Source organism: Bombina bombina, chromosome 7 (genome assembly GCF_027579735.1).
Source record: "Bombina bombina isolate aBomBom1 chromosome 7, aBomBom1.pri, whole genome shotgun sequence".
NCBI classification, from domain to species: Eukaryota; Metazoa; Chordata; class Amphibia; order Anura; family Bombinatoridae; genus Bombina; species Bombina bombina.
The window spans coordinates 399983230-400005680 of record NC_069505.1 but is presented as its reverse complement, the minus strand read 5'-3'; the positions used below and the strand labels follow the sequence as shown (position 1 = coordinate 400005680).

Below are 22451 nucleotides of genomic sequence, written 5' to 3'. Positions count from 1 at the left end.
GCACGCAATGTTGATGGTGAACAGATCAAAACACTGACAGAATCCATGGATGGCAGGCTTTTGAGTGTCCTTGCAAAGAAAGGTGGCTATATTGGTCACTGATTTGTTTTTGTTTTGTTTTTGAATGTCAGAAATGTATATTTGTGAATGTTGAGATGTTATATTGGTTTCACTGGTAAAAATAAATAATTGAAATGGGTATATATTTGTTTTTTGTTAAGTTGCCTAATAATTATGCACAGTAATAGTCACCTGCACACACAGATATCCCCCTAAAATAGCTATAACTAAAAACAAACTAAAAACTACTTCCAAAACTATTCAGCTTTGATATTAATTAGTTTTTTGGGTTCATTGAGAACATGGTTGTTGTTCAATAATAAAATTAATCCTCAAAAATACAACTTGCCTAATAATTCTGCACTCCCTGTATTGCAAAGTGACTCCAGACGGAGTATGAGAGGAAACGCAGGGCACTGCATGTGCAGATGAATAGGATTGGGACGCTTGATGAGAAAGCTGCGGCACATCTGAAACAGGAGGCTTCTGAACAGCATCCGCCTTAGCTAATGATGGCTCAGGGTCAAAAAGTCTATTTCTATAAGCTAAAGTTCTTTCAATACATGAAGAACAAAAAGGTACTGGGGGTTCCACCTGGGCATCAAAACATAGGCTACATCCTGCACAGCCTCCTGATCCATAATAAAAAAAAAAAAACTTTTTTCTTAAATATTTTAACAAAGGATATAACACGGAACAAAACTGTATTAAACTAAATGTCCCCTTTAAATTACCAAATTAAGAAAACATACCCCAGGCAATCCAGATTCCAGAGAAGCTAAAACGGCAAGAAGCAATCAAAGCAGCAGAAACATCTGAAAAAAAATGCGCACCTCACTCCACAGGAAGTGGAAAAAAAGCGCCAAAAGTACTCTGTCATTAAGAAACTGAACCTCCCTAAAAGGGGCAGTCCTTCAGCAAAAAAAAAGCTGTGTTTTTTACAAAAAAACAAAAACCCTTATACAGTAAAAAGTACATAATCCATTAAAATAACGGAACCCATAAAAACCTGCACTCCGACAGGAATAATTAAAAACATCCCCCTGCAGCGTTTCAGCTGAATAAGTGCCAAATGTTTCCCTGCTTACATAGAAAAATAAAACTGGCACTTACCTTAACATTTATCTGTCCGGCAGCAGGACAGCTCACCTGGTTTGAGAGGATGCCATCCCTCACATGGACCTGTGGAAATACAGAAAGACTGAGAAAACTTACTCAGGCTATCTAAATAGGGCAGCAAAATGTTTTGGGAAAATGCAGTGAGGATTGTACCCCACAAGTTCCCAATTGCATAAAAGCCACCACTGCCCTACTGAGGAGACTGACATGGGCTAAGGCTAGACCCTTTAGAAAGATCAGAGCAAACCTACTCTGCTTTTAAAATAACAAAATCTTGACTGTAGATCAGACACCAAAACTTCACCTCCTCCTTACACCACAGGCAAAGAGAATGACTGGAGATTATGGGTAAGGGAAGTGACATATATAGCAGCTTTGCTGTGGTGCTCTTTGCCTCCTCCTGCTGGCCAGGAGTGATATTCCCACTAGTAATTGATGATTCCGTGGGCTCACCATATCTTAGGAAAGAAACAGACTCCAAGTTACAAGTAATCTGGAACCCCAGGTAAGTCTAAAAAACTCCTATAAACATAATTTTCATGCTGAAACTGTTAGACTGCAAAGGGAAATACACAGAGCTGACTCATGGCAAATATCGTGGCCGGACTTTTAGCCGACAGACATTTGGCCGACGGATATTTGGCCGACGGATATTTGGCCGAAACACAAGTGGCTGTCAGATAACAGTCCGGCCACGAGATAGATAGATTTGATAGATAGATAGATACATAGATTAGATAGATAGATCAATAAATGTGATAGATAAATGTGATAGATACAATAGATAGATTTGATAGATAGATAAATAGATTTGATAGATAGATAGATAGATAGATAGATAGATAGATAGATAATTTCCCAGACAGAGAATTACAAGACGTGCGGGCTGGGACCCATGGTAAGGTTCCCAGAGGCAGTTGCGGTGCCCGAGGCTCTGATTAGAACAAAGCACTCTGGAACGTATCTGCCCTCGGCCGAAATCGGAACATTCTTTGGCATTCTGACCGTCGGCCAAATGTCCGTCTGACAGAAGGCTGTCTGCCAAATGTCCGTCTGCCAAATGTCGTTCTGCATTTTGTCAGAGCACCAGCAAATATATACAATATACATTTAAAGCTTTATAAGATAAAGTGCCAAACATAGCTGAAAGTGTCTTAAAAAATTATATATACTTACCAGAAGACAGCCATCCACATATAGCAGACAGCCAAACCAGTACTGAAACATATCAGCAGAGGTAATGGTAGGGGAGTATAATGTCGATATACAGAGAGCATTAGAATAGATTTCCCATAGGTGAAAACATAGCGTCATCAGGCAAATACTCCCTTCACATCCCTCAGACAAACACTGTACTTTGAGAGGAACTGGGCTTCAATATGCTTAGAAGCGCCTATAACAGAAGAAATCAAGCACAACTTGCTTCACCATCTCCACAAGGAGGCAAAGTTTGTAAAACTAAGGTATGAGTGAGGTAGTAGGTGTATTTATAGGCATTTTGCCCCCTCCTGGTAGAAATGTATATCCCATACGTCACTAGCTCATAGACTCTTGCCACTTACATGAAAGAAATATGCCTTTTTTTAAAATAAATAAATCCCAAATTTTCTGTAGTGTAGCTGCCCCCCTCAATACCCTACCCCCTCCCAGATTCCTTGCCCAACATTAATTCCCCCCTCCCACTCCCTCCTTCTCATACAATTTAATACAATTGAATGGAAATGTTGCGCGCAGAACCTGCAGTCATGTTAGTGAAGTTAGTGAATGGGGTAAGGCAGACTATACATTCCACTCACTTCATTTGCGTTCACCAAGGCACACACCATGTGTGCTTAAAAAAGGGTTAAATTTGCTAGTTTTAGTCGCATTTCCTAGAGTCTGCCTTAGCATTATGCCCAGTTCCCAATTTTATCCTTTTTTTGCACACAAAGTTCTCTTACAAATACGCGCATTATAGTTCTCCATAGGTAATGAGAAGAACAGCATTAGAAATGATTATGTTTTTGATCTCGTGTCATGTTCACATGTATTTCTGATGTAGCACTTTCTGATTCTAGCAGGTCTATCTTTGTCTAGATATACATGCTAAATATAGAATGCAAAATTACCCCACAAAGAACAAACATTGTATTAACAATTTGAATGTGAAACGGTTATATAGGGTCATTATTATAACAAAGTTTAAGTAAAACTGTATTGTGGTAACACACCAAAATTAATGCGCAAATTTGCCCCATGTAAAAAGCACATGTAATAGCTTTCTAAAAGGGACATTATACACTCATTTTTTATTTGCATAAATGTTTTGTAGATGATCTATTTATATAGCCCATAGAGTACTTTTTTAAAAAAAAAAAATGATAGTTTTGCTTATTTTTAAATAACATTGCTTTGATTTTCAGACTCCTAACCAAGCCCCAAAGTTTTAGGAGACTACCATCAGCTACCTACTCCAGCTTGCTCCTGTTTGTGTAAATTGTCTTTTCAAATGCAAAAGAAGGGGTGGGGGGTCTTATTTCCCACTTGCAGTGGGCTTTCCAACTACCTTTTCAACAGAGCTAACCTCAGAGCTTCTAAGTAACGGATAGATTACGAGTTTTGCGGTATGGGTGAAAAAGCAGCGTTATGGCTCTTTTTCACTACCGCTGGTATTACGAGTCTTGCAGGTATTTCTGTACCGCACACTTTTTTTGCCATAACGCAACGTTACTACCGCAGTTTTCAAAAAGTAAATTTTCAATGGGACTTCCATAGCGCCGGTATTACGAGTTTGCCTGGGAGGCCAAAAGGTGAGCGGTACAGCCCATACCGCCAAGATCCATAACGTAAACTGAAAGTCAGTAGTTATGAGATTTACGCTACAAAGCTGCAACATAAAACTTATAACTAAAGTGCTAAAAAGTTCACTAACACCCATAAACTACCTATTAACCCCTAAACCGAGGCCCTCCCGCATCGCAAACAGTAAAATAAAGTTATTAACTCCTAATCTGCCACTCCGGACATCACCACCACTATAATAAACATATTAACCCCTAAACCGCCGCACTCCCACATCGCAAACACTACTTAAATATTATTATCCCCTAATCTGCTCTCCCTAACATTGCCGCCACCTACCTACATTTATTAACCCCTAATCTTCCGCCCCCAACGTCGCCGCCACTATACTAAAGTTATTAACCCCTAAACCTAACCCTAAGTCTAACCCTAACACCCACTAAATTTAATGTAATTAAAATAAATTTAAATAAAACCTACTACTAATAACTAAATAATTCATATTTAAAACTAAATACTTACCTGTAAAATAAACCCTAAGCTAGCTACAATATAACTAATAGTTACATTGTAGCTATCTTAGGTTTTATTTTTATTTCACAGGCAAGTTTGTATTTATTTTAACTAGGTAGAATATTTACTAAATAGTTATTAACTATTTACTAACTACCTAGCTAAAATAAATACAAATTTACCTGTAAAACAAAACCTAACCTGTCTTACACTAACACCTACCCTTACACTACAATTAAATAAATTACTTAAATTAAATACAATTAACTAAATTACAAAAAAACCCCACTAAATTACACAAAATAAAAAAAGAAATTATCAGATGGGGAGCTTAGGTTTTTTAGATAGGATTTTATTTGGGGGGTTGGTTGGTTGGGTGGTGGGTTTTACTGTTGGGGATTGTTTGTAATTTTTTTTACAGGTAAAAGAGCTGATTTCTTTGGGGCAATGCCACGCAAAAGGCCCTTATAAGGGCTATTGGTAGTTTAGTTTAGGCTAGGGTTTTTTTTTATTTTGGGGGGCTTTTTTATTTTGATAGGGCTATTAGATTAGGTGTAATTAGTTTAAATATCTGATAATTTCTTTTTTTATTTTGTGTAATTTAGTGTTTGTTTTTTTTGTAATTTAGTTAATTGTATTTAATTTATGTAATTTATTTAATTGCAGTGTAAGGTTAGGTGTTAGTGTAAAACAGGTTAGGTTTTATTTTACAGGTAAATTTGTATTTATTTTAGCTAGGTAGTTAGTAAATAGCTAATAACTATTTACTAACTAGTCTACCTAGTTAAAATAAATACAAAATTACCTGTGAAATAAAAATAAAACCTAAGATAGCTACAATATAACTATTAGTTAAATTGTAGCTAGCTTAGGGTTTATTTTACAGGTAAGTATTTAGTTATTAATAGTAGGTTTTATTTAGATTTATTTTAATTACATTAAAGTTAGTGGGGGTTAGGGTTAGACTTAGGGTTAGGTTTAGGGGTTAATAAATTTAGTGTTGGGGCGGCAGATTAGGGGTTAATAAGTGTGGGTAGGTTGCGGCGACATTGGGGGCAAGAGATTAGGGGTTAATAACATTATGTAGGTTTCGGCGATGTTGGGGGCAGCAGATTAGGGGTTAATAAGTATAATGTAGGTGTCGACTATGTCGGGGCGGCAAATTAGGGGTTAATAAGTTTAATATAGGTGTCGGCTATGTCGGGGGCGGCAGATTAGGGGTTAATAAGTGTAAGATTAGGGGTGTTTAGACTCGGGGTTCATGTTAGGGTGTTAGGTGTAAACATAAATTTTGTTTCCCCATAAGAATTACTGGGACTGCGTTACCGAGCTTTACACTCCTTTATTGCAGGTGTTAGGCTTTTTTTCAGCTGGCTCTCCCCATGGATGTCTATGGGGAAATCGTGCACAAGCACGTAAAACCAGCTTACCGCAGCTCACTGCGTCGCTGGTAGTGGAGTGCGGTATGGAGCTCAATTTTGCTCTATGCTCACTTATTGCCTGCTAACGCCGGGTTTTTGTAAACCTGTAATACCAGCGCTGTAGGTTAGTGAGCGGTGACAATAACTTGGAAGTTAGTACCGCACCGCTCATAACGCAAAACTCGTAATCTAGCCGTAAGTTTTTAAACTTTTTTATACTGGATTTTGATATCAGTATCTGTGCATCTTATTCTTTATAGTAGTGTCTATTACATGCAGTTATATGAAAATGGGTGTATACTGTCCCTTTAAAGAGGGCAAAAAATACTACCTTAAAAAAACACAGGTTTGAATTGATAAATTAGGAGAACTTACTTTTTTCACATGGAGAAATTCATCATAGTCCGCCCCAGCTCCCCTTCCAAACAGTGTGAATTAAAACGTGGGATTTTTTTTTATAAATTTGTGTGCACCGGTGCACCTCTCGAAGGGCGAGCTGCAGAGAACTCGGAAGAGAATATAAAGGAGTATTCTCCTAGCCCGTGATAAATCTAGCCCTTACTGTTTACTTACTTAAAGGAACAGTCAACACCAAATATTGTTTAAAAAGATAGATAACGCCTTTACTAACCATTACCCAGCTTTGTACAACCAACATTGCTATATTAATATACTTTATATCATTTAAACCTCTAAATGTCTGCGTGTTTCTAAGCCACTACAGACGACCTCTTATCACATGTTTTTTATTAGCTTTTCACAACAAGAGACTGCTAGTTCACATGGGCCATATAGATAACATTGTGCTCACGCCCGTGGGTTGTGGATGAAACTGCACTAATTGACTAAAATGCAAGTCAATAGATAATAAATAGTCATGTGATCAGGGGGCTGTCAAAAGAGTCTTAGATACAAGTTAATCACAGAGGTAAAAAGTATATTAATATAACTGTGTTGGTTATGCAAAACTGGGGATGGGTAATAAAGGGATTATCTATCTTTTTTAAACAATACATTTTTTGGAGTTGACTGTCCCTTTAATTTAAAGAGCCATTGTGATACTGGCTTTTTGTTAACTATTAGCTTGAAATTAAATATGCACATAACAGTCAGTTGATTCAAGGTCAAAAGCCTTGGGGGTGACAACAGGACAATTAGGGAATTACACTGGGTCACAAGCAAGACAATATTTTTTAGTTGTGTGTGTAGACTGGTGCCATGTGTCAATCTTACCTTGTCCAGGGACCCCCTGTATGATCAAAAGGAAGATGAATGATACAGCCAGGGGGACAGACCCCATGGTAATGATGAATTGGATCTCTTTCTCCAAAAAGTATCTCCCCGCTCCTCACAATCTTTTGGCTATCCTCTGAGGTACCAAAAACCCAACAAGTCCTAAAAATGGTTGTTTTTCCTGTGGGATACAAAATAAACATAATAAGACCCCCAGTCAGCTCAGAGCTAGTGCCGCAGTGTTAGCATCAAAGATTACGCTGCTTTTTAAATAGAGACAGGCCGGATGTTCTTGTGTTGAAAAAATCTTATTTTGTGGGGCATCAGTGGGAGTTTTAATCCTCAGCCAGTAAGTTTATATCTCACAGGCCATTTGTGCAAAACAGGCAACTGCAGTTTCAGATATAAAATAAACAGCTTTAACTTAAAGGGACACTGTACCCAAAAAAATTATTTTGTGATTCAGATTGAGCATGAAATTTTAAGCAACTTTGTAATTTACTCCTATTATCAAATGTTCTTCATTCTCTTGGTATCTTTATTTGAAATGCAAGAATGTAAGTTTAGATGCCGGCCCATTTTTGGTGAACAACCTGGGTTGTCCGTGCTGATTGGTGGATACATTCATCCACCAATAAAAAAGTGCTGTCCAGAGTACTGAAACCAAAAAAAGCTTATATGCCTTCATTTTCAAATAAATATAGCAAGAGAACTAAGAAAAATTGATAATAGGAGTAAATTAGAAAGTTGCTTAAAATCGCATGCTCTTTCTGAATTACAAAAGAAAAAATTTGGGTACAGTGTCCCTTTAATATTTTTTCATGAAAAACAAAAAGAAAATTTATGCTTACCTGATAAATGTATTTCTTTTTTGACACGATGAGTCCATGGTTCATCTTAATTACTAATAAGATATTCACCTCCTGGTCAGCAGGAGGCGGCAAAGAGCACCACAGCAAAGCTGTTAAATAGCTCCTCCCTTCCCTCCTACTCCAGTCATTCGACCGAAGTTAAGGAAAGAAAAGAAAAACCAAGGTGCAGAGGTGTCTGAAGTTTATAATAATTAACAACCTGTCTACAAGAGCAGGGCGGGCCGTGGACTCATCGTGTCAAAAAATAAATAAATATATCAGGTAAGCATACATTTTCTTTTCTTTTTTAAGACACGATGAGTCCACGGATCATCTTAAAGGGCCATTATACACTCATTTTTCTTTCCATAAATGTTTTGTAGATGATCTATTTATAAAGCCCATAAAGTTTTTTTTTTTTTTTTTTAAATGTATAATTTTGCTTATTTTTAAATAACATTGCTCTAATTTTCAGACTCCTAACCAAGCCCCAAAGTTTTATTTGAATACCGTCGTTTACCTACTCCAGCTTGCTCCTGTTTGTGTAAAGGGTCTTTTCATATGCAAAAGAAGGGGGGGGGGGGGGAGTGTCTTATTTCCCACTTGCAGTGGGCTTTCCAGCTACCTTTTCAACAGAGCTAAACTGAAAGCTTCTAAGTAAGTTTTTAAACCATTTTATACTGGATTTTATATCAGTATCTGTGCATCTTATTCTTTATAGTAGTGTCTATTACATGCAGTTATATGAAAATATGTGTATACTGTCCCTTTAATTACTAATGGGATCCAATACCCAAGCTAGAGTACACAGATGATACGAGAGGGACAAGACAGGGAACCTAAAGAGAAGGCACCACTGCTTAAAGAACATTTCTCCCAAAAGCTCCCTCAACCGAGGCAAAAGTGTCAAATTTGTACATTTTTTAAAAAGTGTGAAGAGAGGACCAAGTTGCAGCCTTGCACATTTGTTCCATAGAAGCTTCATTTTTGAATGCCTGTGAGGATTCACTCCCTGCAGAGTGTCACTCCTAGATCCCAGCAGACTGTCACTCCCTGCAGTGTCACTCCCAGATCCCAGCAGAATAACCCTCCTATAACCCTGCAGACTGTCACTCCCAGATGCAAGTAGAATGCCCCTCCTATAACTCTGCAGACTATCACTTCCAGATACAAGTAGAATGCCCCTCCTATAACTCTGCAGACTATCACTTCCAGATACAAGTAGAATGCCCTTCCTATAACCCTGCAGACTGTCACTCCCAGATGTAAGTAGAATGCCCCTCCTATAACTCTGCAGACTATCACTTCCAGATACAAGTAGAATGCCCCTCCTATAACTCTGCAGACTGTCACTCCCAGATGTAAGTAGAATGTCCCTCCTATAACTCTGCAGACTGTCACTCCCAGATGTAAGTAGAATTCCCCTCCTATAACTCTGCAGACTGTCACTTCCAGATACAAGTAGAATGCCCCTCCTATAACTCTGCAGACTGTCACTCCCAGATGTAAGTAGAATGTCCCTCCTATAACTCTGCAGACTGTCACTCCCAGATGTAAGTAGAATGTCCCTCCTATAACTCTGCAGACTGTAACTCCCAGATGCAAGTAGAATGCCCCTCCTATAACTCTGCAGACTGTCACTCCTAGATACAAGTAGAATACCCCTCCTATAACCCTGCAGACTGTCACTCCCAGATGCAAGTAGAATGCCCTTCCTATAACCCTGCAGACTGTCACTCCCAGATGCAAGTAGAATGCCCCTCCTATAACTCTGCAGACTGTCATTCCCAGATACAAGTATAATGCCCCCCCTATAACCCTGCAGACTGTCACTCCTAGATACAAGTAGAATGCCCCTCCTATAACCCTGCAGACTGTCACTCCCTGCAGATTGTCACTCCCAGATACAAGTAGAATGCCCCTCTTATAACCCAGCAGACTGTCATTCCCAGATACAAGTAGAATGCCCCTTCTATAACCCTGCAGACTGTCACTCCCAGATATAAGTAGAATGCCCCTCCTATAACCCAGCAGACTGTCACCCCCAGGTACAAGTAGAATGCCCCTCCTATAACCCTGCAGACTGTCACTCCTAGATGAAAGTAGAATGCCCCTCCTATAACTCTGCAGACTGTCACTCCCAGATGCAAGTAGAATGCCCTACCTATAACCCTTCAGACTGTCACTCCCAGATACAAGTAGAATGCCCCTCCTATAACTCTGCAGACTGTCACTTCCAGGTACAAGTAGAATGCCCCTCCTATAACTCTGCAGACTGTCATTCCCAGATACAAGTAGAATGCCCCTCCTATAACCTTGCAGACTGTCACCCCCAGATGCAAGTAGAATGCCCCTCCTATAACCCAGCAGACTGTCACCCCCAGATGCAAGTAGAATGCCCCTCCTATAACCCTGCAGACTGTCACTCCTAGATGAAAGTAGAATGCCCCTCCTATAACTCTGCAGACTGTCACTCCCAGATGCAAGTAGAATGCCCTACCTATAACCCTGCAGACTGTCACTCCCTGCAGACTGTCACTCCCAGATACAAGTAGAATGCCCCTCCTATAACTCTACAGACTGTCACTCCCAGATGTAAGTAGAATGTCCCTCCTATAACTCTGCAGACTGTCACTTCCAGATACAAGTAGAATTCCCCTCCTATAACTCTGCAGACTGTCACTCCCAGATGCAAGTAGAATGCCCCTCCTATAACCCTGCAGACTGTCACTTCCAGATACAAGTAGAATGCCCTTCCTATAACCCTGCAGACTGTCACTCCCAGATGCAAGTAGAATGCCCTTCCTATAACCCTGCAGACTGTCACTCCCAGATGCAAGTAGAATGCCCCTCCTATAACTCTGCAGACTGTCACTTCCAGATACAAGTAGAATGCCCCTCCTATAACTCTGCAGACTGTCACTCCCAGATACAAGTAGAATGCCCCTCCTATAACCCAGCAGACTGTCATTCCCAGATACAAGTAGAATGCCCCTCCTATAACCCTGCAGACTGTCACTCCCAGATACAAGTAGAATGCCCCTCCTATAACCCAGCAGACTGTCACTCCCAGATACAAGTAGAATGCCCCTCCTATAACCCAGCAGACTGTCACTCCCAGATACAAGTAGAATGCCCCTTCTATAACCCAGCAGACTGTCTCTCCCAGATACAAGTAGAATGCCCCTCCTATAACCCTGCAGACTGTCACTCCCTGCAGACTGTCACTCCCAGATACAAGTAGAATGCCCCTCCTATAACCCAGCAGACTGTCACTCCCAGATGCAAGTAGAATGCCCCTCCTATAACCCAGCAGACTGTCACTCCCAGATACAAGTAGAATGCCCCTCCTATAACTCTGCAGACTGTCACTCCCAGATACAAGTAGAATGTCCCTCCTATAACCCAGCAGACTGTCACTCCCAGATACAAGTAGAATGCCCCTCCTATAACCCTGCAGACTGTCACCCCCAGATACAAGTAGAATGCCCCTCCTATAACCCAGCAGACTGTCACTCCCAGATACAAGTAGAATGCCCCTCCTATAACCCAGCAGACTATCACTCACAGATACAAGTAGAATGCCCCTCCTATAACCCAGCAGACTGTCACTCCCAGATACAAGTAGAATGCCCCTCCTATAACCCAGCAGACTGTCACTCCGTGCAGACTGTCACTCCCAGATACAAGTAGAATGCCCCTCCTATAACTCTGCAGACTGTCACTCCCAGATGGAAGTAGAATGCCCCTCCTATAACCCAGCAGACTGTCACTCCCAGATGGAAGTAGAATGCCCCTCCTATAACTCTGCAGACTGTCACTTCCAGATCACAGCAGAATGGCACTCCTAACACCCAGCAAACTATAACTACTATAAGGATAGGGGAAAAGGGGGAGCAGGGATTGAGGATGGCACTACATCACTACGGGACGACTTATAGTAACATGATTGACAGGATCCTTAGCCTATTACGGGACGTCAAATAGAAACTGACTGACAGGACCTATAGCCAATCATAAACACGCCCACACATCCAATAAGCTTCGTCTATCCTATCCAACCATTATCGCTTATTCCCCAATACGTAATAAATGCTGACATAACACTACGCCAATAGCAACATATTTTGAACACCCAGTCAGCAATGTCTATATCCCTTAAATTTGGGAACCTTAGGTGGTGGCTCTGCCTTTGATAAAGCGTTTCTATGCGAAACACGTTAGGGAGCCAGTCCGAGGACTAATGGGATTCTCGTTTTTAATGATATAGTTAAAACACGTTGTTGACTTATAGCGCCACTGTGGTTCAGATAAGATTTTCATTATAGCTAGAAATTTATAAAATAACAAGTCCGCTTTTATTTAATGCCAATCCGGCAACAGCATTTTACTAACCGGTCCGTTATATATGACCAGCTGACAGCCGCAAACAATTTGCTAGTGAGGATAAATTGAGATTTATACTGTGGAATGGTACAGCTAACACCATTATAGAATCTCTATCGGCTAGATTATGAGTTTTGCGGGAAGGTGAAAAAGCAGCGTTAACAGGTCCTAACGCTGTTTTTTTACGCCCGCTGGTATTACGAGTCTTGCAGGTATAGGTCTACCGCACACTTTTGTGGCCTTATCGCAAACCCACTTACGTAAATTTCGTAAAGTCTTTTTTCAATGGGACTTGCATAACGCCCGTATTATGAGTTTGTCCTGGGAGGCCAAAAAGTGAGCGGTACACCCTCTACTGCCAAGATTCCTAACGCATTTTAAAGTCAGTAGTTATGAGTTTTACACTACAAAGCTGTAGAATAAAACTCATAACTAAATTGCTAAAAAGTACACTAACACCCATAAACTACCTGTTAACCCCTAAACCGAGGCCCTCCCGCATCGCAAACACTATAATAAAATTATTACCCCCTAATCTGCCGCTCCGGACATCGCCGCCACTATAATAAACATATTAACCCCTAAACCGCCGAACCCCCACCTCGCAAACACTAGTTAAATATTATTAACCCCTAATCTGCTGCCCCCAACATCGCCGCCACCTACATTATACATATTAACGCCTAATCTGACGTCCCCAATGTCACCGCCACTATTCTAAATTTATTAACCCTTTAAACCTAAGTCTAACCCTAACACCCCCTAACTTAAATATAATTTAAATAAATCTAAATAAAATTACTATCTTTACCTAAATTATTCCTATTTAAAACTAAATACTTCCCTATAAAATAAACCCTAAGCTATCTACAATATAACTAATAGTTACATTGTATCTAGCTTAGGGTTTATTTATATTTTACAGGCAAGTTTGTATTTATTTTAACTAGGTAGAATAGTTACTAAATAGGTATTAACTATTTAATAATATACCTAGCTAAAATAAATACAAATTTACCTGTAAAATAAAACCTAACCTAAGTTACACTAACACCTAACACTATACTACAATTAAATAACTTATCTAAATGAAATACAATTAAATAAATTAAATACAATTAGCTAAATTACAAAAAACAAACAAACACTAAATTACAGAAAATAAAAAAACAAATTACAAGATATTTAAACTAATTACACCTAATCTAAGAGCCCTATCAAAATAAAAAAGACCCACCAAAATAAAAAAAAACCCTAGCCTAAACTAAACTATCAATAGCCCTTAGAAATCAGCTCTTTTACCTGTAAAAAATATATACAAACAAACCCCCCAACAGTAAAACCCACCACCCACACAACCAACCCCCCAAATAAAAGCCTAACTAAAAAGACCTAAGCTCCCCATTGCCCTGAAAAGGGCATTTCAATGGGCAATGCACTTAAAAGGGCATTTAGCTCTATTGCTGCCCAAAGCCCTAACCTAAAAATAAAACCCACCCAATACACCCTTAAAAAATCCTAACACTAACCCCCGAAGATTCACTTTGAAGTCTTCATCCAAGCGGCAAGATGTCCTCAACGAAGCCGGCAGAAATGGTCCTCCTGACGGGCAGAAGTGGTCTTCCAGATGGGCAGAAGTCTTCATCCAGACGGCATCTTCTATCTTCATCCTTCTGACGCAGAGCGGCTCCATCTTCAAGACATCCGGCGCGGAGCATCCTCTTCAATCAACGTCTTTTTGATGAATGAAGGTACCTTTAAATGACGTCATCCAAGATGGCGTCCCTTAGATTCCGATTGGCTGATAGAATTCTATCAGCCAATCGGAATTAAGGTTGAAAAAATCCTATTGGCTGATCCAATCAGCCAATAGGATTGAGCTTGCATTCTATTGGCTGATTGGAACAGTCAATAGAATGCAAGCTCAATCCTATTGGCTGATCCAATCAGTCAATAGGAATTTTTCAACCTTAATTCCGATTGGCTGATAGAATTCTATCAGCCAATCGGAATCTAAGGGACGCCATCTTGGATGATGTCATTTAAAAGTACCTTCATTCATCAAGAAGACGTCGATTGAAGAGGATGCTCCGCGCGGGATGTCTTGAAGATGGAGCCGCTCCGCGTCGGAAGGATGAATATAGAAGATGCCGTCTGGGTGAAGACTTCTGCCCGTCTGGAGGACCACTTCAGCCCGTCTGGAGGACCACTTCTGCCGGCTTCATTGAGGACATCTTGCCGCTTGGATGAAGACTTCAAAGTGAATCTTCGGGGGTTAGTGTTAGGATTTTTTAAGGGTGTATTGGGTGGGTTTTATTTGTAGGTTAGGACTTTGGGCAGCAATAGATCTAAATGCCCTTTTAAGGGCAATGCCCATCCAAATGCTCTTTTCAGGGCAATGGGGAGCTTAGGTTTTTTTAGTTAGGGTTTTATTTAGGGGGTTGGTTGTGTGGGTGGTGGGTTTTATTGTTGGGGGGTTGTTTTGTTTTTTACAGGTAAAAGAGCTGATTTCTTTGGGGCAATGCCCCGCAAAAGGCCCTTTTAAGGGCTATTGGCAGTTTAGTGTAGGCTAGGGTTTTTTTTTTATTTTGGGGGGGGGGGGCTTTTTTATTTTGATAGGGCTATTAGATTAGGTGTAATTAGTATAAAGATCTTGTAATTTGTTTTTTATTTTCTGTAATTTAGTGGGGGGGGGTTTGTAATTTAGCTAATTGTATTTGATTTATTTAATTGTATTTCATTTAGGTAAGTTATTTAATTGTAGTGTAGTGTTAGGTGTTAGTGTAACTTAGGTTAGGTTTTATTTTACAGGTAAATTTGTATTTATTTTAGCTAGGTAGTTATTAAATAGTTAATAACTATTTAGTAACTATTCTACCTATCTAAAATAAATACAAACTTGCCTGTAAAATAAAAATAAACCCTAAGCTAGATACAATGTAACTATTAGTTATATTGTAGCTAGCTTAGGGTTTATTTTATAGATAAGTATTTAGTTTTAAATAGGAATCATTTAGGTAATGATAGGAATTTTATTTAGATTTATTTTAATTATATTTAAGTTAGGGGTTAGGGTTAGACTTAGGTTTAGGGGTTAATAAATTTAGTATAGTGGCGGCGACGTTGGGGGCGGCAGATTAGGGGTTAATAAATGTAGGTGGGTTGCGGCGACATTGGGGGAGGGAAATTAGGGATTAATAAATATAATGTAGGTGTCAGCGATGTTGGGGGCAGCATATTAGGGGTTAATAATTATAATGTAGGTGGCGGCGATGTCCGGAGCGGCAGATTAGGGGTTAATACGTATAATGCAGTTGTTGGCGATGTCGGGGGGCAGTAGATTAGGGGTTAATAAGTGTAAGATTAGGGGTGTTTAGACTCGGGGTTCATGTTAGGGTGTTAGGTGTAAACATAACTTTAGTTTCCCCATAGGAATTAATGGGGCTGTGTTACGGAGCTTTACGCTGCTTTTTTTCAGCCGGCTCTCCCCATTGATGTCTATGGGGAAATCGTGCATGAGCACGTACAACCAGCTCACCGCTCACTTAAGCAGTGCTGGTATTGGAATGCAGTGTGGAGCGCACTTTTGCTCTACGCTCACTTCTTGCCTGTTAACGCCGGGTTTGCAAAAACCCGTCATACCAGCGCAGCAGGGAAGTGAGCGGTGAGAATAAACTGCAAGTTAGCACTGCACCCCTGTTACCGCAAAACTTGTAATCTAGGCTATGTTAGCTCTATGTATGCGATAAGACAATCACTATAATATAATCATTTTGGTAGATTCTGGTTAAAGTTATACTATAATACTCTATGTTATGTTTTGGGATATATCAAGTGCTATAATAAGTTAAATGAGAAACGCTAATATAGCCATAGTCTTTTCTATCCTCTCTTGATACAACTACTAATACTAAAAATCTCATACAATATATATGAATAATTAACCAGATTAACTATATACTTAACAAACATCCTCAACACCTTACTGGTGCTTCAGGATTTATGAACCTATACATTTATAGATGGTACCTATATTTGGGATCTATACAATCTGTTAATAATTATGTGTTGATACGCAAACATAGCATTATATATATACAAAATACATAATAATCTTAATCCAGAGGTTCCTGTTTAATCTGAACCTGTAGTTCCCAAACGTCTATATTCTGGTAACCCTCTATTAACAGCATAATTATGTTACACTGATACTGTGAAGTTATTGTGGTTAATTGCAACATTTTTGCTATTAATATATAACATTTGATAGTCTGCAGCCGCACTCAGCAGTTTTAACCCCTTAATGACCACAATGTACCCTTTATGTTACTGGTCGGTAAGGGTTTTTTCAGGACATAATAGCACAAGTCTAGCAAGCACACGCTATTAATGCCCTCCCTCCAGAAGGCTTTGTGGAATAGAGCAGTCTCAACGCTGGTGGCAAGACCGCGCTATAAAACAATTAAGTCCCAAAAAAAGGGCAGTGACATACAGGGTACGTCGCTGGTCCTTAAGGGGTTAATATTTCAGTCTTAACATAATATGTGGGAGCAAGACCAATCATTTATAAACTCCTATCATCTTTGCCCAATGTATTATACTGGCAAGTGATATACATATATCTAACTTGGGAGTTATTGATATTTTCTGACTCTTTCTGAGCTCCAACAATTATTTATAACTAGTCCACATTAAACAACTTACTACATTTTGAACGTTGACGAAGTGCAGATTGTCTATCACAATACCATTCTCAGACTACCTAGCCTTTTATAGAGTGCACATTATTGCTGGAGATAATAGGTTCTCTCCATTCCCTATGTGAGGGAAATATATAGTCACATTGAGCTATCATATATCCCATAACCCACACTTACTTTCCTCAGCTATCTCATTAGCGTCTCACTGGTGCATTATCACTGTGTTCCTTCTATCTGGTTTAACTGTGTGTTTTCCCCATTTTTAATAATTCCCAATAAAATTTACTTTTTAACCCCATTTTTGTGTTCCTATAGTGTGGGAATTTCATGTATATTCACAAGTGCTACCTATAAGGAATACAATTTAACTAAAATTAAATTTTATTCTTAGTGGCTATAATGGTGAGGAGTGCTATTTAGTATACACTTTGTGTAGCTGGGCCTACCACTACATCATATTCTTGTCCTATAACTCCTATAACCCTGCAGACTGTCACTCCCAGATCCCAGCACTTAAGATGCCTGCAGACTCTTGCTCAAAGAAAACTTTTTCACCCTACTTAGACTTTCCCTATATGCAGGTACCAACCAGCAGACTATTACTCCAAAAACTCAGTAGACAGTCATTCCTAGCAGATTGTCACTTCCATAATCCAGATTCTAGTAGTGTCATTACCAGAGCCCGTCAGGTGGTCACACCAGAGAAACAACAACATGGGCTATCATCAGAACCAGATCACTTCAGTCTGTCACTACCATAACAGGAGGTCAATGGCAGAATCCTGCAGATTGTTACTTCCTGACAATAACATACAGTCAGTGGCAGTTTGTATTGTACCCAGATTATCATTGTCTGAGACTAGCTGTGATTTACATGGCTACACAGAGCAGATTGTTACTCCCTGACAATAACATACAGTCAGTGGCAGTTTGTATTGTACCCAGATTATCATTGTCTGAGACTAGCTGTGATTTACATGGCTACACAGAGCAGATTGTTAAAACCACATCTCTAACAGCCCCTAACACTGACCTCTTAATTGGGAGGTGACCACATAGCACATAGCTATAGCATTTTGTTGTTTCCCTAGAATTGTGCAAAGTGTTTGCTCTGATTAGGGAACAAGACCCGCAGCACTTACCTTAACCCTGCAGCTGAGTCTCTTCTGTCCCAGAGCTGTAACTAACAACACTAAAAACTAAATCACACCCGCACCCCAGTCACTCAGTAGCCAGGGAACTGGCCCGGTAAACAGTGGGACAGGCCAGGACTTGTTGTCCTTATGCTAACAGGGGATAGGCAGTGTGTGACATAGCACAGCATGTGGGTCGGAGAGATAGATGATAGATAGATACTATAATCTATGTATTATCTATCTCAGACTGCTGCACTTTGCCACCTCACCTTTACCACTTGGCAGCGCATAGTGTGTGTTGCTGGTGTTTGCTGCATAATGTATCTCACCTCTCACTGGGTGTCTGGCTTATCTGAGCTCCTCACTTGGGGGATGGGGGTCACAGTGTATTAAAAGGGCATGAAACCCAAACATTTTTTTTTATGATTCAGACAGAGCATACAATTTAAAAAAAAATCTATTTTACTTCTATTAGCAAATTTTCTTCATTCTCTTTGTATCTTTTGTTGAAAAACAGGGGGTAAACTCAGGAGCATGCACGTGTCTTCAGCTCTATATGGTGGCAGTTTTGCAAGAATGTTATCCATTTACAAGAGCACCAGAAGTAAATGTGCCCCCAAACCTGCCTCTATGAGTGTGCCCTTATTCCTGGCTCCCCTCTGTATGAGTTTATCCCATACCTCTCTCTGTACATGTGCCCCCTATCTCTGTATGTGCACCCCCATATCTCTCTCTGTCTATCTCTGTACATGTGCTGTTCCTCTCTCTGTGAGTGTACCCCAATAACTCTTTCTACCTGCACTACCATACCTCTCTCTCTCTCCCTGTATGTGTGTTTCATACCATCTTTCCTATATGTGTCAGTGTACCCCATATCTCTCTGTGAGTGTGATCCCTATCTCTGAATGTGTACCCCTTATCTCTCTCTTTTTGTCTATCTCTGTACATGTGCCTGTTCATCTCTCTGTGAGTGCACCCCATACCTCTCTCTCCATGAGTGTACCCCATACCTCTCTTTACCTGTACCCCCATAGGTCACTCTCCCTGAGTGTACCACATAACTATCTGTCTCTCCCTGAGTGTACTCATACCTCTCTCTCTCTCTGAGTGTACCCCCATACATCTCTTTACCTGTACCCTCATACCTCTCTCTACCTGAGTGTACCCCATAACTATCTCTCTTTCTGAGTGTACCCCATACCTCTCTCTATGAGTGTACCCCATACCTCTCTCTCTCCTTGAGTGTATCCCATACCTCTCTCTCTACTTGAGTGTATCCCATACCTCACTCTCTCCCTGAGTGTACCCCATAACTCTATCTCTTTATGAGTGTAGCCCATACTTCGCTTTCTCCCTGAGTGTACCCCATAACTCTATCTCCCCTTAAATGTACCCCATACCTCTCTCTTCCTGAGTGTACCTCATAGCTCTCTGTACATGTGCCTGTTTATCTCTTTCTGAGTGTACCCCATATACCTCTTTCTACCTGTACTACCATACCTCTCATACCATATTTCCTACCTGTGTCAGTGTACCCCATACCTCTCTCTCTCCCTGAATGTACCCCATACCTCTCTCTCACTCAAAGTATGCCACTAACAACTCACCCTCTCTGACTCTGAGTGTGCCCCTAACACCCCATCTTCTCTCTCTCTGAGTGTGCCCCTAACACCCCACCATCTCTCTCTCTGAGTGTGCCCCTAACACCCCATCTTCTCTCTCTCTGAGTGTGCCCCTAACACCCCACCATCTCTCTCTCTCTGAGTGTGCCCCTAACACCCCATCTTCTCTCTCTCTGAGTGTGCCCCTAACACCCCACCTTCTCTCTTTCTGAGTGTGCCCCTAACACCCCACCATCTCTCTCTCTGAGTATGCCCCTAACACCCCATCTTCTCTCTCTCTGAGTGTGCCCCTAACACCCCACCATCTCTCTCTCTGAGTATGCCCCTTACACCCCATCTTCTCTCTCTCTGAGTGTGCCCCTAACACCCCACCATCTCTCTCTCTGAGTGTGCCCCTAACACCCCATCTTCTCTCTCTCTGAGTGTGCCCCTAACACCCCACCTTCTCTGTTTCTGAGTGTGCCCCTAACACCCCACCATCTCTCTCTCTGAGTATGCCCCTAACACCCCATCTTCTCTCTCTCTGAGTGTGCCTCTAACACCCCACAATCTCTCTCTCTGAGTGTGCCCCTAACACTGCATCTTCTCTCTCTCTGAGTGTGCCCCTAACACCCCACCTTCTCTCTCTCTGAGTGTGCCCCTAACACCCCACCTTCTCTCTCTCTGAGTGTGCCCCTAACACCCCACCTTCTCTCACACTGAGTGTGCGCATATCTCTAAGAATAATAGGTGATGGTTTAAATGAGCAAACCCAGCTATTTCAAATACAAAAATAAACATTCCTATTTCTGGGAAATGGGAACAAATTAAGGGGAAATGGGAACAAATTAAGGGAAATCAAATATTACTGTAAAACGTCCCTTTCAAATTTCATATAACCTTATTGTGTCTGCAGAAACCCCCCTAGCACTTCTTAACCAAAGCCCAGTGATGTTAAAAAAATAACAACAATTGCAGAAGTAAATTCACTATTAGTCATAAAGTTATTTTAATTTGCATGAGCTGCTGTTAGAAATAGAGGAAATACAACAGAGCAAGAGGGTGACAGAAAAAGCTACATCTCAGCTACAGACAGGAGTCACCTTTCTCTGACAATGGTGAGTGTCCGCTTCTCTGATTACCTCTAATCTGTTCTAGATTCATTATGCAGTGACTTTTTTTTACTGGGGTCAAACTCAGAGGCATGACGTTTTTAACCCCTTAATGGAACATAAAACCGAACTTTTTTCTTTCATGATTCAGATAGATCATGCAATTTTAAACAATTTTCTAATTTACTTCTATTATCTAATTTGCTTAGTTCTCTTGATATCATTTGCTGAATAGCATATCTAGATAGGCTCAGTAGCTGCTGATTGGTGGCTGCACATAGATGCCTCATGTGATTGGCTCACCCATGTGCATTGCTTTTTCTTCAACAAAGGATATCTAAAGAATGAAGCAAATTAGATAATAGAAGTAAATTGGAATGCTATTTAAAATTGTATTTTCTACCTGAATCATGAAGAAAAATGTTTGGGTTTAGTATCCCTTTAAGGACAAGGCCATTTTTAAATTTCCTTCCCTTAAAGGGACATTATACACTCATTTTTTCTTTGCATAAATGTTCTGTAGATGATCTATTTATATAGCCCATAACGTTTTTAGTTTTTTTTTTAAATTGAATAGTTTTGCTTATTTTTAAATAACATTGCTCTGATTTTCAGACTAATAACCAAGCCCAAAAGGTTTTATGAGAATACTGTCAGCTACCTACTCCAGCTTGCTCCTGTTTGTGTAAAGGGTCTTTTCATATGCAAAAGAAGGGGGAGGGGGAGTGGCTTATTTCCCACTTGCAGTGGGCTTTACAACTACCTTTTCAACCGAGCCAAACTGACAGCTTCTAAGTAAGTTTTTAAACCATTTTATACTGGATTTTTATATCAGTATCTGTGCATTTTATTATTTATAGTAGTGTTTATTACATGCAGTTATATGAAAATGAGTGTATACTGTCCCTTTACGGACCAGGGCTATTTTTAAATTTCTGCAGTGTTTGTGTTTAGCTTTAGTTTTCCTCTTACTCATTTTTTGTACCCATACATATTATATACCGTTTTTCTCGCCATTAAATGCTGTCTGCCAGTACCCACTTTGCAAACAAATGTGACTTTTTTTTTTTTTTAAATAAAACCTACTTTTTCTGTAGTGTAGCTGCCCCCCCCCTCCATCCCCTACCCCCTCCCAGATCCCTTTTGAATTTTTTCCCCCACTCCTCTGCCACCCACCACCCGCTCCCACCACTCTCTCCCACCACTTAACATATTTTGAACATGGCTGTCGCACACCCGACAGCCATTTCCCCACTGCTGGCCAGAAGTTTACCAGTGATGGGCCGACCCCCGCCTCCCTGCAATGGCTCCCACCCACCATCGCTGGCCAATGCAGAGAGGGCCACAGAGTGGCTCTCTCTGCATCGGTGTGCAAAAAAAGGTATTGCAGTGATACCTCAATATCAAGGAATCACGGCAATACCTTGAAAGCGTCTGGAAGCGATCAGGATTGCTTCCAGTCGCTTGAAACCCCTGACGATGTACAGGGTACGCCGTTGGTCTTTAAAGACCAGTTTTTGTATGACGTACACTGTACG

General features: G+C 40.4%; 1 protein-coding gene across 1 annotated transcript in view; it reads right to left on the bottom strand.

The window, feature by feature from the left end:
* The window catches only part of CDHR4 (cadherin related family member 4), a 150328-nt gene extending 132084 nt beyond the window's left edge, over positions 1-18244 (bottom strand). The window contains exons 1-2 of the mRNA XM_053721164.1: positions 18207-18244; positions 7128-7308 (exon numbers count right to left, since the gene is read on the bottom strand). Of these exons, the coding sequence (XP_053577139.1) occupies positions 7128-7194 (67 nt within the window). The 5' untranslated portion in view covers positions 7195-7308; positions 18207-18244. The remainder of the gene's footprint in view (positions 1-7127; positions 7309-18206) is intronic.
* Positions 18245-22451: the final 4207 nt, after the last annotated feature.